The sequence below is a fragment of the Saccopteryx bilineata genome, chromosome 3, assembly GCF_036850765.1.
Source record: "Saccopteryx bilineata isolate mSacBil1 chromosome 3, mSacBil1_pri_phased_curated, whole genome shotgun sequence".
NCBI lineage: Eukaryota > Metazoa > Chordata > Mammalia > Chiroptera > Emballonuridae > Saccopteryx > Saccopteryx bilineata.
Window position 1 is genome coordinate 196400605 of NC_089492.1, and position 14681 is coordinate 196415285.

General features: G+C 46.4%; 1 protein-coding gene across 7 annotated transcripts in view; it reads left to right on the plus strand.

Moving 5' to 3' along the window:
* Positions 1 to 14681, plus strand: part of LOC136330915 (serpin B6-like) — an 81341-nt gene that overhangs the window by 48864 nt on the left and 17796 nt on the right. For 6 of the 7 annotated variants that reach the window (XM_066268517.1, XM_066268513.1, XM_066268515.1 and 3 more), the window contains exons 2-3: positions 9591 to 9765; positions 13038 to 13187. In XM_066268517.1, coding sequence (XP_066124614.1) covers positions 9601 to 9765; positions 13038 to 13187 — 315 coding nt within the window. In that variant the 5' untranslated portion in view covers positions 9591 to 9600. Of the gene's footprint in view, positions 1 to 1347; positions 1441 to 9590; positions 9766 to 13037; positions 13188 to 14681 lie in introns of those variants that run through there. The other variant, XM_066268519.1, reaches the window with a different exon arrangement.

Below are 14681 nucleotides of genomic sequence, written 5' to 3' on the forward strand. Positions count from 1 at the left end.
TTTTTGGAGCCCATTTTACTCCGTTCTCAGAATAGTTTATTGCTTTTGGCTGCTTTTCAAGTGGACTATCACGTATTTGCTAGTTATCTTTATTTTGTCTTATTTCTGATAATTTTTTTTTAATTTGAGAGGAGGGGAGATAAACTCCTGTTATATGCCCAACAAGGATTCACCTGGTGACCCCATCTGGGGCTGATGCTCTCTGCCCATCAGGGGCTGATGCTTGCAACTGAGCTATTTTTAGTGCCTGAGGCAGAGGCTCCAGAGAGCCATCCTCAGCGCCCAGGACCAATGTGCTTGAAAGAGAGAGAGAAAGGGGAGAGGAGGGGGTAGAAGCAGATGGTCACTTCTGTGTGCCCTGACTGGGAATTGAACCCAGGACTTTCACATGCTGGGCTGATGCTCTACCACTGAGTAAACCAGCCAGGGCCTATTTCTGATAACTTTTCTTCTCATTGTTTCATGAGTTCTATTTGCCTTTGCCAGAGCTATTGAAACAAAGCTACACAAGTATCAGATAACACATGTCTGTATCATGTCCCTGGTCGGGAAAGAAGAGAAGTACCTCTAATATTTCGTCAATGATGTTGGCTGCTGGCAGAGGTAATCCTGGTCATGTTAAGGAAGTACTGGATATCTTTCCTATTTAAGGACCTTTATCATAAGAAGACTATCAAGTTATTTCATGGTTAGTGTATTTCCTGCCACAAGATTATCCTGTATATCTTGGATAAATCCTCCAGGGCATTTTCGAACCTGAGTCGTTAGCGTCCCAAGTCAATGCTCTATCCATTGCACCACTGCCTGGTCATAGAGCATTTTGATTTATCTCTTTTTCATGTAGCAACTTTTATAGGACATGAATATTTCAACTGAGAAATGTGTGGGAGGTAAAATAATTTACCTTTCTTTCGACTTTCTAAGTTCTTCTAGCTGGGTTAATAATCAAATTAATTTTTGTCAGGCAACTCAGAAACAGTGGGACATGGGGCGTACTAGGCTAACTAGTTTTGTCTGAAGCCTTCTTGTTTACTGCACTGAATTTATATTAGGCTAAGGAGACATCCTCAATTGTGGGTGGAGCACAGAGTGCATTCCTAACAGCTGTGGCTGATGCAATGTTGTGAGAATACTCCAGCTCCCAGAAGCCTCCTGGGCATTCCCAGGAAGGAAGCTCGCCCACTCAAAGGAAGTGACTTAGCGCCTACCACGTAGTTCCTTGTTCTTTTCAGCCATTGGCTATGAATGATACGCTGTAACACCCTATTGGCTGAACCCATGCATATAAGCTAGCTTACTTCCTGAATAAAGTGGATCTGCGTCACTGAACCTGGTCCTGGAGTTGGGTCTTTGCGTCTCTGTCGTCCTCACCCCCGGCAGGACTTGTCCACAACTGGCGCCCAACGTCGGGTAGGGGCCTAACCCGCATCCAAGGGACGGGTGAGTGACCCTCTGCAATGGGAAACCTACCCCACTCTCGGGCCCCGCAGGCTCGAGCCCCGCATGCCCTATTGCAGAGTAAGCGAGTTGATGAATGTGAAAAGGATTTCTGTACTTACTGGGAGATTCTCTCTGGTCTCAATCCCTGGATTGAGGCCATGCCCCTGTGGGACCCAGATACATGGGCCCGAGCTTTCCAGCACGGCCCTTCGGCTGAAGTACATGGGGACAAACCTTCCCTCTTGGCCTCATTCCTGCCCTGCTAGCAATACGTGCCTGCCTGACCAGTGCTCCTCCTGGGGACCCTCCCCCAATGCTAAAGATATTGCAGGCTGCCTCTCTCTCTGAAGAGCCCCTACCTCCCTATTCGCCCCCCTCCACTGAGGAGGAAAGTAGTTTAGCCTCCGAGTTTGCGGCTGAGCACACAGAAACGAAACCAACCGAATTGCTAACTGCGCCATCAGCTCTGCCACCAGAAAAAGCAGAAGTCGCTACTCCCGCATTCCCTGCCGGGGCTCAACGCCCCACTCCAGCCTCTCAGACACCATTTTCTCCAACATGTTCCTGCTGCAGACCCATGGGCCAGCCTATACACCCCCATGTGTCTTTTTTCTTTCTGTCTGTCTTGTCTATTTTTCTGTATCTCTCGTTCTCTCTTTCCCCCACCTCTCTCTGAAATGACGCTGGAAGGACCCAGCCACAGCTCAGTGGCAGGGACCACACCTTCTTCTAACGCAAGGGAGAGGTTATGCTTTTGTTTTTCAGCCAGTTTGGATCCCAAGAACCCCCCAACCTGCTTGACAGGGTTTCTTGGGCACCCACTAAGTGGTTCAGTCTTCACCCGTCCAAAGACACAGCCCTGGACTTCTCCACACCGACTACGCCTGCGGGGAGGAGGTCCTCAGTGCTCCAGAAGATCTCACGGCCGGCATGCGCGCCCCATCAGCTGGGGGGATGTGGAGGCTTTGGCGGGGAGGGCCCAAAGAATTGCCCCTGACAGGCCCCCAGGGCCTGGTGCTCTGATCTTGCTTATGTGTGCTATAGTGACTGCTGACTCCCAGATGCAGGCATCGGCAGCCTGGGGCTCAAGCCCAGCAGTGCAAGCTAGTGTTTTCAGTTCATCTTTGGAGGATGAGCAGAATTGGGCCGGAGTTGCGATTCGCAGACTCCAGAAGGTAAACGGCGGCAGCTGCGGCGGGAGGATGAACGGAAGCCAGGCTTGCATTACTGAGTGGCTGCTGCAGGGAGTGCCTGCTAAGCCGCTGGTGGGTTCGCTGATACTTTCGGACATAGGGTTGGATGCCATCATGCTCTCCAGAGCAGAGATGAAAATGCTGACTGCCATTGCCACGTGCTCCTCTTGGGACAGTGTAAGACCTGCCAGGATGGCAGGGATGAGGGGGGTGGCTGAGGCCTCATGTGCATGGACTGATTTCCTGGACCACAACCCGAGTGAGCACTGGCTCCTTTGTTGGATTGACTTACGGATTTTGGACAAGGTAAAATACCCTGATGGAGGTGGAGGGTGGCTTTGCTGGAGGCCCGTCCCCTGCCCCAGGAAGCTAGGAAGAAGTTTGAGGACATTTTGTGCTTTTGGCAAAGTGCTCAGAGACTGGTGAAATGTACCTTTATAATTGTTGAAATTGTATCATTTGTCATATTGTTGTAATTTGTGTAATGTGCCTTGCAACCATATGCATTACGCAGCCCATGGCAAGCCATCCGTTCTGTGTTTGGATGCTGGGACCTTTGTGGGAAGGGGGCGTGCATGGACCTACGTCCAGTTTTTACAATCAAAATGGAACCTAGAAGGTCTTTGTAACACAATGGGAGGGAAATGACATCCTGACCCCTAGGAGAAATCCCCTGTTTAAGACCCCCATTCTATTTCCTAACTAGTCAAACATTACAGAAGTTTGCCTCATTGTTTAATCCAGCTAATCTATTAGCATATAGTATAATAGGTATTGTAGTTGTTTTAGTTCTACTAGGGTTCCGTTGCATAATGCATAGCATTCAGAAGCTACAACAACAGCAAGCTGTCATTCATCAAGTCCAATTGGCCTTAATTAAAAGAGAAGGGGGAGATATGGGTGGAGCGCAGAGCGCATTCTTAGCAGCTGTGGTTGATGCAATGCTGCGAGAATACTCCAGCTCCCAGAAGCCTTCTGGGCACACCCAGGAAGGAAGCTCGCCTGCTATAAGGAAGTGACTTAGCACCAACCATGCAGCTCCCTGATCTTTTCAGTCCTTGGCTATGAAAGACACGCTGTAACACCCTATTGGCTGAACCCATGTATATAAGCTAGTTTACTTACTGAATAAAGTGGATCTGCGTCACTGAACCTGGTCCCCAGAGTCGGGTCTTTGCATCTCCGTCGTCCTCACCCCCGGCAGGACTTGACCACACTCAGTCTTCCTTTTTTGCAGCAGATTTCTTTCTCAGAATCTCCTGGGCAAGAAAGGTGAGAGAGTCAACGTTTTTTTCTGACTCTTGTTTCTTAACATCTTAAAATCAGTGTCCCAAAAAGGCAGCTTCAGGGTGGCAAAACTTTGGCTCCCTTCAAATGGAATGCTATTTCTGATTTCACTGTGAGCTTTGAAGGTTGAGATACTTCTTCTCCTCTTTCTACATTAATGTTAATAATTATTGGATACTAAAGATGGAAGGAAACACAGATCATCTGGTATCTCCCCTTCTTGATACAAGGAATAGAAGTCAGGTACTGTATTCAAGGCTGCAGATCTGGGTGTGCACCTCTCCTGACTCAGGCCTTTTCCTCTTGATGTCCTCGTTTGTTTTTCTCAGTTCAGTATTTTAAAAAAGAAGAGCAAAGCTGCTTTATATTGAGGAACTATTGATCTTTCAGTTTTAAATTCCCCTTGACACAAAGAAACAGAAGTGCACTGATTTCTCCTCAGTTCTAATAGAGCACTGAGGTCTGGCCAGGCTGGTGTGTACCTGTTGGGAGAGGGAGGGCAGGTGTGCCTTTTTGGTTATCAGTGACAGAAAGATCAGAGGCCCAAACAGATTCACTAAGGACATTATTGGGGACACAGTGTTTTACTTATGGTCTTTCTTTTTTTTTCTTTTTTTTTTTTTTCATTTTTCCGAAGCTGGAAACAGGGAGGCAGTCAGACAGACTCCTGCATGCGCCCGACCGGGATCCACCCAGCATGCCCACCAGGGGGCGATGCTCTGCCCATCTGGGACGTCACTCTGTTGCATCCAGAGCCATTCTAGTGCCTGAGGCAGAGGCCACAGAGCCATCCTCAGTGCCCGGGCCAACTTTGCTCCAATGGAGCCTTGGCTGTGGGAGGGGAAGAGAGAGACAGAGAGGAAGGAGAGGGGGAGGGGTGGAGAAGCAGATGGGCACGTCTCCTGTGTGCCCTGGCCGGGAATCGAACCCAGAACTCCTGCACACCAGGCCAATGCTCTACCGCTGAGCCAACTGGCCAGGGCCACTTATGGTCTTTCTTAGGTTGGCCATTGAATTAAGTACTCCAACATTTGAGGGGAAAATATATGCAGATGGGATAATGAGCAGGCATGTAGGATCTTTCCTAAGCCATTGAACTTGTAACAAACCAGATATGCCCAGAGCCCTAAAACTGTTCTTTCTCAATTCATTTGGGGGTCGAAGGTACAAGGCGCTCTGTGGCCCAGCAACCTCTCTGTGTGGGCTGTGACATCTTGGGGCCAAAGCCAGAGGTGTCCCTGTCCCAGGCCAGGGAAGACCAGTGCAGTGGGAGGGCTCACAGACACTTGTCTTAGTCCTGGTGCGTTTGAGTGTGTGAGGGATGCTCAGGGCTGTGTGCCTTGCTTTTGGGTATTTACTTTTTTACCTAATTCCTAAGTCAGAAGCCTTCTTGTTTTTCCAGGTGTTTCTCTGAGTATTGAGAAGCAGGCAGCCTTTGCTAATGTAAAATCCAAATAACTACAAATAAGTATAACTTTGACTATTTCATACATAGCTACTTTTGTTTATATAGCTATTCCCAAGGCTCTGAAAAACCCTAAGGTTGCTGTTGTGTCATCAAAGAATCAGTTATATTCAGAAGCATTTTAGTAATGTGTACGTTCCATTGTGCTTTCATTAAATTAGAATCTAAGATTTGTATGAAAATCTCAGCACACCAGGTACAATCAGAACTGCAAGTATTCTCTGTAATAAAGAGGGAGTTTGAAAACAAAATGTTTAGACAAAGTAAACAAAATGTATCAGTTTTTAGTTATTAAATTTAAATTAGTTTCCAATGGTTGTTGTAAGAAGTTACCACAAACTCTCTCAGAGTTCTGGAAGCCAGAAGTTTGAAATAAGTAGGTTTCACTGAGCTCAGCTCCCTGGGGAAACAGCTTTGAGCTGCATTCCTTGCACTCCTCGGTTGACTCCCCTTCCCCTATTTTCCAAGCCAGCATGGCATCTGGCTTCGGGCCTCACACTGCCTCCCTCTTATAAGGATCCATGTAATTACATTCAGGAAATAGGGTTCTTCCACAGAATCAGGAAAAAAGCATTTTGGGGATGTACTTATTAGGAGGATGAGGTGTAATGACAGGATCTATTGGAGTGAAAATACAGGACTTCCCCCAGGTGCCCAGTGTCTCATCTATGACCAGATGGCTCAGCTCTGTCCTGCTGTGGAATAAGTCCAGTCTCAGGGGTGCAAGCCTGAGCTTATCCTCACCATGCCCAGGACGACCAGGAACCAGAGATGCAGAGCTTCTCTGTTTCGTTTCCACATCTGCACTTCCACTGCCAAGGCTGCACTGGAGCTTGGGAGACTGCCAGGCCCACGTGGCTGCTACACAGAGAGAGTGCACACAAATGAACTCTCCTAACTTGACCCATGCTATTGATATGCACCTTTGTGGAGCTTTGATTATATTGCCTTGGGCTTGGGAGAGAGCAGGCTTTCTTTCAGTCTAACCCAGGAGTCCCCAAACTATGGCCTGCGGGCCGCATGCGGCCCCCTGAGGCCATTTATCCGGCCCCTGCTGCACCTCCGGAAGGGGCACCTCTTTCATTGGTGGTCAGTGGATGTGGATGTATCCTGTGCTCCTGTATGGTGGTCCTGCAAAGCGCGTTATCACTCATGTCCAGTACTACTTCCAGTGACGCGGGATGCACGCGTCACGGCTCCGAAAGCACGTCATATCACTTGTTACGGCTAGCAGTGACAAATATGGAACTGGACATTGACCATCTCATTAGCCAAAAGCAGGCCTATAGTTCCCATTGAAATACTGGACAGTTTGTTTATTTAAATTTACTTGTTCTTTATTTTAAATATTGTATTTGTTCCCGTTTTGTTTTTTTACTTTAAAATAAGATGTGTAGTGTGCATAGGGATTTGTTCATAGTTTTTTTTATAGTCCATCCCTCCAACGGTCTGAGGGACAGTGAACTGGCCCCCTGTGTAAAAAGTTTGGGGACCCCTGGTCTAATCCATCGTTTTTCTAATCCTTTGTGGGCTTGTGCTGGGTCCTTCCAGTCTTCTTTTCCCCAGGTTTTCCAGGCTACACTCTGCCCCTCTAGGTCACCATTCTGACACCTATTCTGCATGCCTCAAAGTTTTGCTGCATCATCTATCTACCTTCTACTGTGTGTGTACCTAGCAGCAGCATTTTCTCTGTTTGTTTTCTTCCTCCCTGGGTAATCCCAGCTAATGACCAGTAATAGATTAAGTCCCTCACAGTGGAAGATGTAGCTGTCCCCTAGGGATGCTGTGGTTTTCTAGTGAATCAGGCAATGCCCAGTTCAGCTCCCTTTTTAAACTAGCTACCCATGCTAACACAGGAACCTCTGGAGGAATCCTCATCATCTCAAAATCCTTTATTCAGTCACATCTGCGTTCTGTTTTATCATATAAAGTAACAGTCACAGGTTCCAGGGATATGTATAGAGTCACCTTATTCAGTTGTGGGTGCTAAAAAAATTACTTTTTCTCCTACCTCTCTGTTCTTCTGGTTGGGCTAATCATCAGATCAACAGAGACAGATTAAAGAAGAAAATCAAGTTTTAATACATGTATGGGGAATTCACATAGGCATGGAAATTCTAAAGACGGGCAAAATTTGATATGTCATTTTGGACAAAGGAGAAGGGGGGATGGGATCTTCTTTTCAGAACTGAGGATGGGTGATTTACAGATGATTGAGGAATAGCCAAATACACATGGCAGGAACATTCTTGCTTCAATGGAACATGGGGTAATCTAGCTACCAGGCCCCTGCTTGGTGCCTTCATATATGTATGTATGTATGTAAGTATGTGTGTGTGTGTGTGTGTATGTGTGTGTATCTTAATTCAAATTAGGCCAAGATGAACATCCTGTTTCCTAACTGAAGCAGGCCTTTCATCTAACTCTCTTAGAAAAGGAGGAAAGGTCAAAGGTTCTTTCTGAGTCTTTTGTTTCTTAATAACCAGTTTAAAATTTATATCCCAAAAAGCAGCTTCCAGGTGGCAAAACATTGGTCCACTGCAGTGCTTTGGAGCCACAGGTACACATGTAAAGGCACCTGGCAAAGAAGGGGTTAACTCAGCAGTCTCGTGGCCTTGCTGTTCTCCTGTCCCCACTTCCCCCATGAGAACAGCTGCTCTTGCTTTCCTTTCTGCATGTTCTGCAGGTTTCCACCCCTGCTCAGATGAGTCATCTCCCCAATCTTCGGCTGAGAAGTATTGGTTTGACAAATATTTTAACTGGCTTTGCTCCCCACGAAGCCCCCTCCTTGGCCTGCTGACTGCAGCTACAGTCCTGACTGGTGGCCCCCAGGGCTTTTCCTCTCCCCTGGTTCCTCCTGCACCCTGCAGGCTCTTCCTCAGCAAATGGCTCTCAGGGCAGTGGTCCAAAGACAGGACATTGGCTCTGAGGTCAGCCTGTGTGCTCCTTAGCTTGCGACAAGAAAAGATTTTGAGACGTTCTAAATTATAATGACAGTGGTCATGGAGTGAGAGAGACAGATTAGCCCGTGAAGAGCTGTAGGCCATCTCTGACAGAAGACTGCTAATTTTTCTGCATATCTGTTGGAATTTAGGGTTAAGGTCCAAGTGTGTATTTGCGAGATTATCCAAAAGAGAGAATAGCCAGGCACCGTCCTACCGCAGGAACCTCCACTTGTCCCTTACACAGGAACTTCCCAGTCTGCTGCCCACAGCTAACCCACGGGAGCAGACACTCCCTGCGACTGTGCCAGGCCCCTAGCTGGTCCTGCTCCTGCTCCTGCTCCTCCCAGCCCTTTCTCCATAGCGGATGCCAGTTCTCTCACAGGGCCTTACGTTTTATCTTAAGGCTTGAGGGCATCCTAACATGGAGTCTTCTCTTCTGTGTCATACAAACATTTAGCCACCTTTTTTTAAAAAATATTTATTTATTTTATTTTTTTACAGAGACAGAATCAGAGAGAGGGATAGACAGGGACAGACAGACAGGAATGGAGAGATGAGAAGCATCAATCATCAGTTTTTCGTTGCAAGACCTTAGTTGTTCATTGTTTGCTTTCTCATATGTGCCTTGACAGCGGGCCTTCAGCAGACCGAGTGACCCCTTGCTCGAGCCAGCAACCTTGGGTCCAAGCTGGTGAGCTTTGCTCAAAACAGATGAGCCGACCTCAAGGTCTCGAACCTGGGTCCTTGGCATTCCAGTCCAACGCTCTATCCACTGTACCACCACCTGGTCAGGCTAGCCACCTTTTTTTATGCAATATTGTGATTGGATTTATTATTATGAATGATTTTAAGTTATAAAGTAATACATACATGCCCATACAACACACAAAACAATGTAGAAACAGAACCAAAAGCCAGTAACTTCTAATCTCTCCACCAGGAAGGAACTAGGGTAAGTAGTTGAATGCACCCCCTTCCACACCTCCCCTGGGCTCCCAGACAAGCACACAGATATAAGTCCTGCTGCCCGCTCATGACACAGGACTATATTATAAACATAACCTCAATTTTTTTTTCACTTAATATATATTAGAAAGACACAAAATAACTTAGAGGTCTCCCCCCAAAACACAGAGTTTTGTATGGGTACCTGTTTGTTGATTGGACGAAAGTGTCAGTGGTAACAGTGAACAGAGTGAAATGCAGTCAACATTATAAGTCTGTATTTACATGAAACTGATTTTAAGTCCATTGTTTCAGACTCAAGATCATGGATGCCCTGTCGGAAGTAAATGGCACTTTCGCCTTAAACCTTTTGAAAAAACTGGGTGAAGGCAACTCGAAAAATGTGTTTTTCTCGCCCATGAGCATCTCCTCAGCCCTGGCCATGGTTTTCATGGGAGCCAAGGGAAACACGGCAACCCAGATGGTCCAGGTACGTGCCTGCAGCCATTTCTGGGCAATAGAAAATAGTTAATTTGTCAGTTAACGCTTCCTCCACCTTTGAGGTCCCGAAGGACTCGCTCTCTGCTAGCGTTGCCGGGGTGTGAGTGGACTATTGCCAGGAAAGGACGTGTTAGCCCCGTGCATGCCCTGCGGTGAGTACTTAGGATCTGTTAGGGATGGAGTGGTGCCCTCTAGTCAGGAGAATGAGTGGCCTTACCGTGCCCTGGTAATGGCCCGTGCAGGAGTTTGTGAGTAGGTATAAAGTCACAGGGTCCAGGTAGGTTGAGTACTGTGGTGGTCTTTGGGTATTGTCAACTGCTTTCCAATTGTTAAAAATGTTTATTTTACTTTTCTTATTGAACTGTAAAGCTTAGTGCTTAAGATGAAGACTTACTCTAGCTGGATTTAGTGGTGCTTCTGCTGCACTTGGCCCTGCTGAGTCACTGGCACATCTGCGGGTGGTTCTGCGTGCTGCCTGGTCCCCGGGGCCTCCCACAATGTGACTCTTTGGCAGGGTATCCTGGGCTTCTTTCCAGCACAGACCCCGCTTCCAGGGAGACTGGCTGGAATGTGCCAGTGCTTCTTGAGCCTGTACTCTGTTCGGGGTGGGCTATGCCTGACTGTCATAGTCTGCCCTTTGGCTCCTGATGTTTCTTAGCCATCCCAAGACCCTGGAATCTCATTTCATCTTGGTGCCAGGCTCAGGCTTGAAGTCTGAGAGGAACAGAGCTATTGCAGCTCCTCAGTGTGGCTCCTGGGTATAGATCTTTAAAGACAAATTGTTGCTCCCACCCACCCCCACCCCTTCCATCCCAATATGCAATAGTGAGACAGGAAAGGATGCCTACAGTGGACATACCCTTCAAAAATTGGGGGGTGGGCACATATCTCAGTCTGCTAGGACTGCTGTAACAAAGTACCCCACACTAAGTGACCTGAACAACAGAAATTTATTTCCTAACATTTCTAGAGGCTGGAAGTTCAGGATCAGGGTGTCAGTGATATTCTTCTAAACAGTTGTGGGATTTCTGCATGTCTGTTTAAATCCACTTCACTGGACAAAAGCATATGACCAATACCTGTTTGAGGCAGGGCTCTGTGTTAGCGGACAGTCTCCTCAAGATGCTCAGAAGGCCTCTACTTACCTAGCAAGAGGGTCTGTGAAACACTTCCTTAGTCTCCAAGGTTTTAACAGAGTGGATCTGTATCCTGCCCTTGAGGCCTGTGTGTTGGATTTGACTGTTGCCCTGCGGTCATTTCTTACTTTTGGAATTATTTGCTAGCTGGAGAGGCTGGGAATAAGAAACTTAAAAAAAAAATTTTTTTTTTTTAATTTTTCTAAAGTTAAGAAGTGGGGAGGCAGAGAGACAGACTCCTGAATGTGCCTGACCGGGATCCACCCGGCATGCCCACTTGGGGGCGATGCTCTGCCCATCTGGGGCCATTGCTCTGTTGCAACCAGAGCTATTCTAGTGCCTGAGGCGGAGGCCATGGAGCCATTCTCAGTGCCCTGGCCAACTTTGCTCCAATGGAATCTTGGCTGTGGGAGGGGAAGAGACAGAGAGAAAGGAGAGGGTGAAGGGTGGAGAAGCAGATGGGCGCTTCTCCTGTGTGCCCTGACTGGCAATCGAGTCCGGGACTTTCACACACTGGGCTGATGCTCTACCACTGAGCCAACCGGCCAGGGCTGGGAATAAGAAACATTTTAATTTTCTACCAAGCAAGTCCTAGGTTGTAAATATTTCCTTTAAATTCTGCTTGAAATGAAATTATTTTTCTTTCTTATTTAAAAATTCTTTTCCATTGAGAGAGAGAGAGAGAGGAGAGAGAAAAGCATCAACTCGTTCCACTTGTTCCATTTAGTTGTGCACTCATTGTTTCTGTCATATGTGCCCTGACTGGGGGTTGAACCCATTACCTCAGTGTGCCAGAATAATGCTTTATCCACCAAGTCACCAGGCCAGGCCCAAAAGAATTTCTTCTTTAGCTCATCTTTGTGTTCTCATACTTTATCCAGAGAGCTAGAGGAAACCACTGGCAAAATGTCCAACCTTTCCCATCACTGCACGTGACGGTCTCTCCCATTCCTCTGATGGTACATGCCATGAGCCCCTTTCCCTGGCCTCCAGGAGTTGTTTACTGAATTCCCTCCAGCCTCTTCTCACAGTCTCCCCGCTCTCTTCCTGAGCAGCCTTTGCCAGCTTCCCGGGTTCAGAGCCCGTGCCATACACATGCTTTAGGTTTTTATTATGGCGGAACTCCATGTCCAGATTGCTGTGTGGGTCTCCTGTGGCTGTAAAACAAACCATCCCAAACACACAGTGGTTGGAAATAACAATGGTTGATTACATTCCAGCTCTTGTGACCTGACCCCATGGTGCCAGCTGGGATTACTCATGGTCCAGGGCAGGCCTCTGTTGCACGTCTGGGGTCTTGGTACTGGCTGTTGGCCGAGGCCGCCCAGTCTACAAGTAGCTCTTCCCGTCTGGTGTTGCTCTGCAGGGTTTTCCACATCATCTCCACAGGACAGCTTGGACTCTTTACACCATGGTCACTGTGACACAGGAAAGTACATGTGGAGCTGCCAGGCCTCTGAAGGCCCACTGTCACTTCTGCAGACTGTCGGTCAGCGCCATCACAGGGCCAGCCTCGACCCGTGCACGGGGTGAGAGGCTGCACCTTTTGGTTTCAGGAGTGGCCTGTCTTTACAGAGCATGGAAGGCCAGATTGACTCCCTTATTTTCACGTAACCTACAAGGATTGAGCACCCAGAACCTGGGTTTTCTAAGGGGCATTTTTACTCTTGCCAGTGAGGCAGGGCTCTGAGTCTGTGCAGATGTTTTATAAAGAAAGAGCGGCTTTTCAGAGACTTAAAAAGAGAATGGGTATCAATACTTGTATCAAGACAAAATAGACTTTAAAACAGGGGTCCCCAAACTTTTTACACAGGGGGCCAGTTCACTGTCCCTCAGACCGTTGGAGGGCTGCCACATACAGTGCTCCTCTCACTGACCACCAATGAAAGATGTGCCCCTTCCGGAAGTGCGGCGGGGAGGATAAATGGCCTCGGGACTGCATGCGGCCCGCCGGCAGTAGTTTAGGGATGCCTGCTTTTAAACAAAGTTTGTCTTTAGTTGGATGAATCTTCTTTTACGCTGTAGCAAGGATCTCTACCATTCTTAGGCAGAGTTTAGTGTTGTGTCCAATATCCTGAAGTCAAAGAATACTGAAGTTGTATGTTTTTATTGCTTTGTATTTTAGGCACTTTCTTTAAGTAAAAGTGGAGGTGGAGGTGAAGATGTCCACCAGGGTTTCGAATTGCTTCTCACCGAAGTTAACAGGACTGGCACACAGTACTTGCTTAGAACTGCCAACAGGCTTTTTGGAGAAAAGACTTATGATTTCAACTCAGTAAGTCATAATTGCTGTTTTTCACTAAGAAAGTAAAGACTACAAGGTGGTGGGGAGGCGGTCATGTGGTCCAGCGGAAAGCCTGTGGGCTACAAATTTGCACGGAAGGGCCTGAGCTCAGGTCTACTAACCTAACACATTTCCTTTAACTATATTTTAGTTTTACCCTCTGTAAAATGAGTGTCATAACAAGTACTGTCTAAAATTTCTTGAAGCTTGGGTAAATCATTATAAAGAAGCTAACCTGGAGGCATAGTGCAATTCAATATGAATCAGCCAAAACAGAGAAATTATCAAAATGAATATTTCTAATCATTTTTTTACATTTTGCATTTTTTTTTGTGCAGTGAGATATGTTCCATGTTTTAAAAATGTACATATTTTGATTGTTTTTTTTCCCCAGCACAGGATTTTCTTTAAAAGTTCCTATTTGTTTAAATATATTGGTTTTCTTTATTTATAATGCTTTCTGTATTTTTCTTTTTTCTGTGTGTGTGACAGAGACAGAGAGAAGGACTGATAGGGACAGACAGGAAGGGAGAGAGATGGGAAGCATCAATTCTTCAATGTGGCTCTTCAGTTGTTCATTGATTACTTTCTCATATGTGCCTTGACTGTGGGACTACAGCAGAGCGAGTGACCCCTCGCTCAAGCCAGCGACCTTTTGGCTCCAGTCAGCAACCATGGAGTCATGTCTATGATCCCACGTTCAACTGGTGAGCCTGTGCTCAAGCCAGTGACCTTGAGGTTTTGAACCTGGTCCTCTGCATCCCAGTCTAATGCTCTGTCCACTGTGCCACCACCTGGTCAGGCTATAATGTTTTCTATTTTTCAAAAACCAATCAAGTGATATGTGACTATATTCCACTTATGTGAAAACACAAAAAAGCAGACAAAGCATGAGCCCCCTCAACTTTTGTCTGTACCCCATTACTCCCTTCCCCTGTATAAGAGCTTTTATAGATTTGAAGGGTACTCTTCTATATATAGAGAGATTTGTTTTGTGAGTTCCCCTACACACTGTCACTGTAACATACATATTCTGTTAATAATTGGTTCCTTTCCCCCTAACACTGTGACTAAATTCTTTCCCTCTCAGTGTATGTGTGTCTGCCCTACTCTTCAACTGTTATCTGGTGTCCTTTTTTCTTTTTTAGTCTTTCTTTTTTTGTTTTTATTTCCTTAGTTAAAAAAAATTTTTTTTGTTTTTCTTTCTGTTATCTGGTGTTCTTAAATATGGATGTACTGTAATCATTCTTCCATTGGTGGGCAGTTAGGTTGTACCTAATCTGAGCCATAAAGTGAATACATGTGAACTTGTAAAAGAAAGGAAGGGAGTGAAGTTTTTAAGTGAATGTTAGTGAATATTGTGGAATTGCTGTCAAAAAGGCTGCAGCCACACCACAGTATTTTTTGTTTTTGCTTTTACAACTTGTTTTACTTATTTTTATTAGTGTTAGCTGCTTCCAGGTTAGTATCTTTTATAAGCCTTAG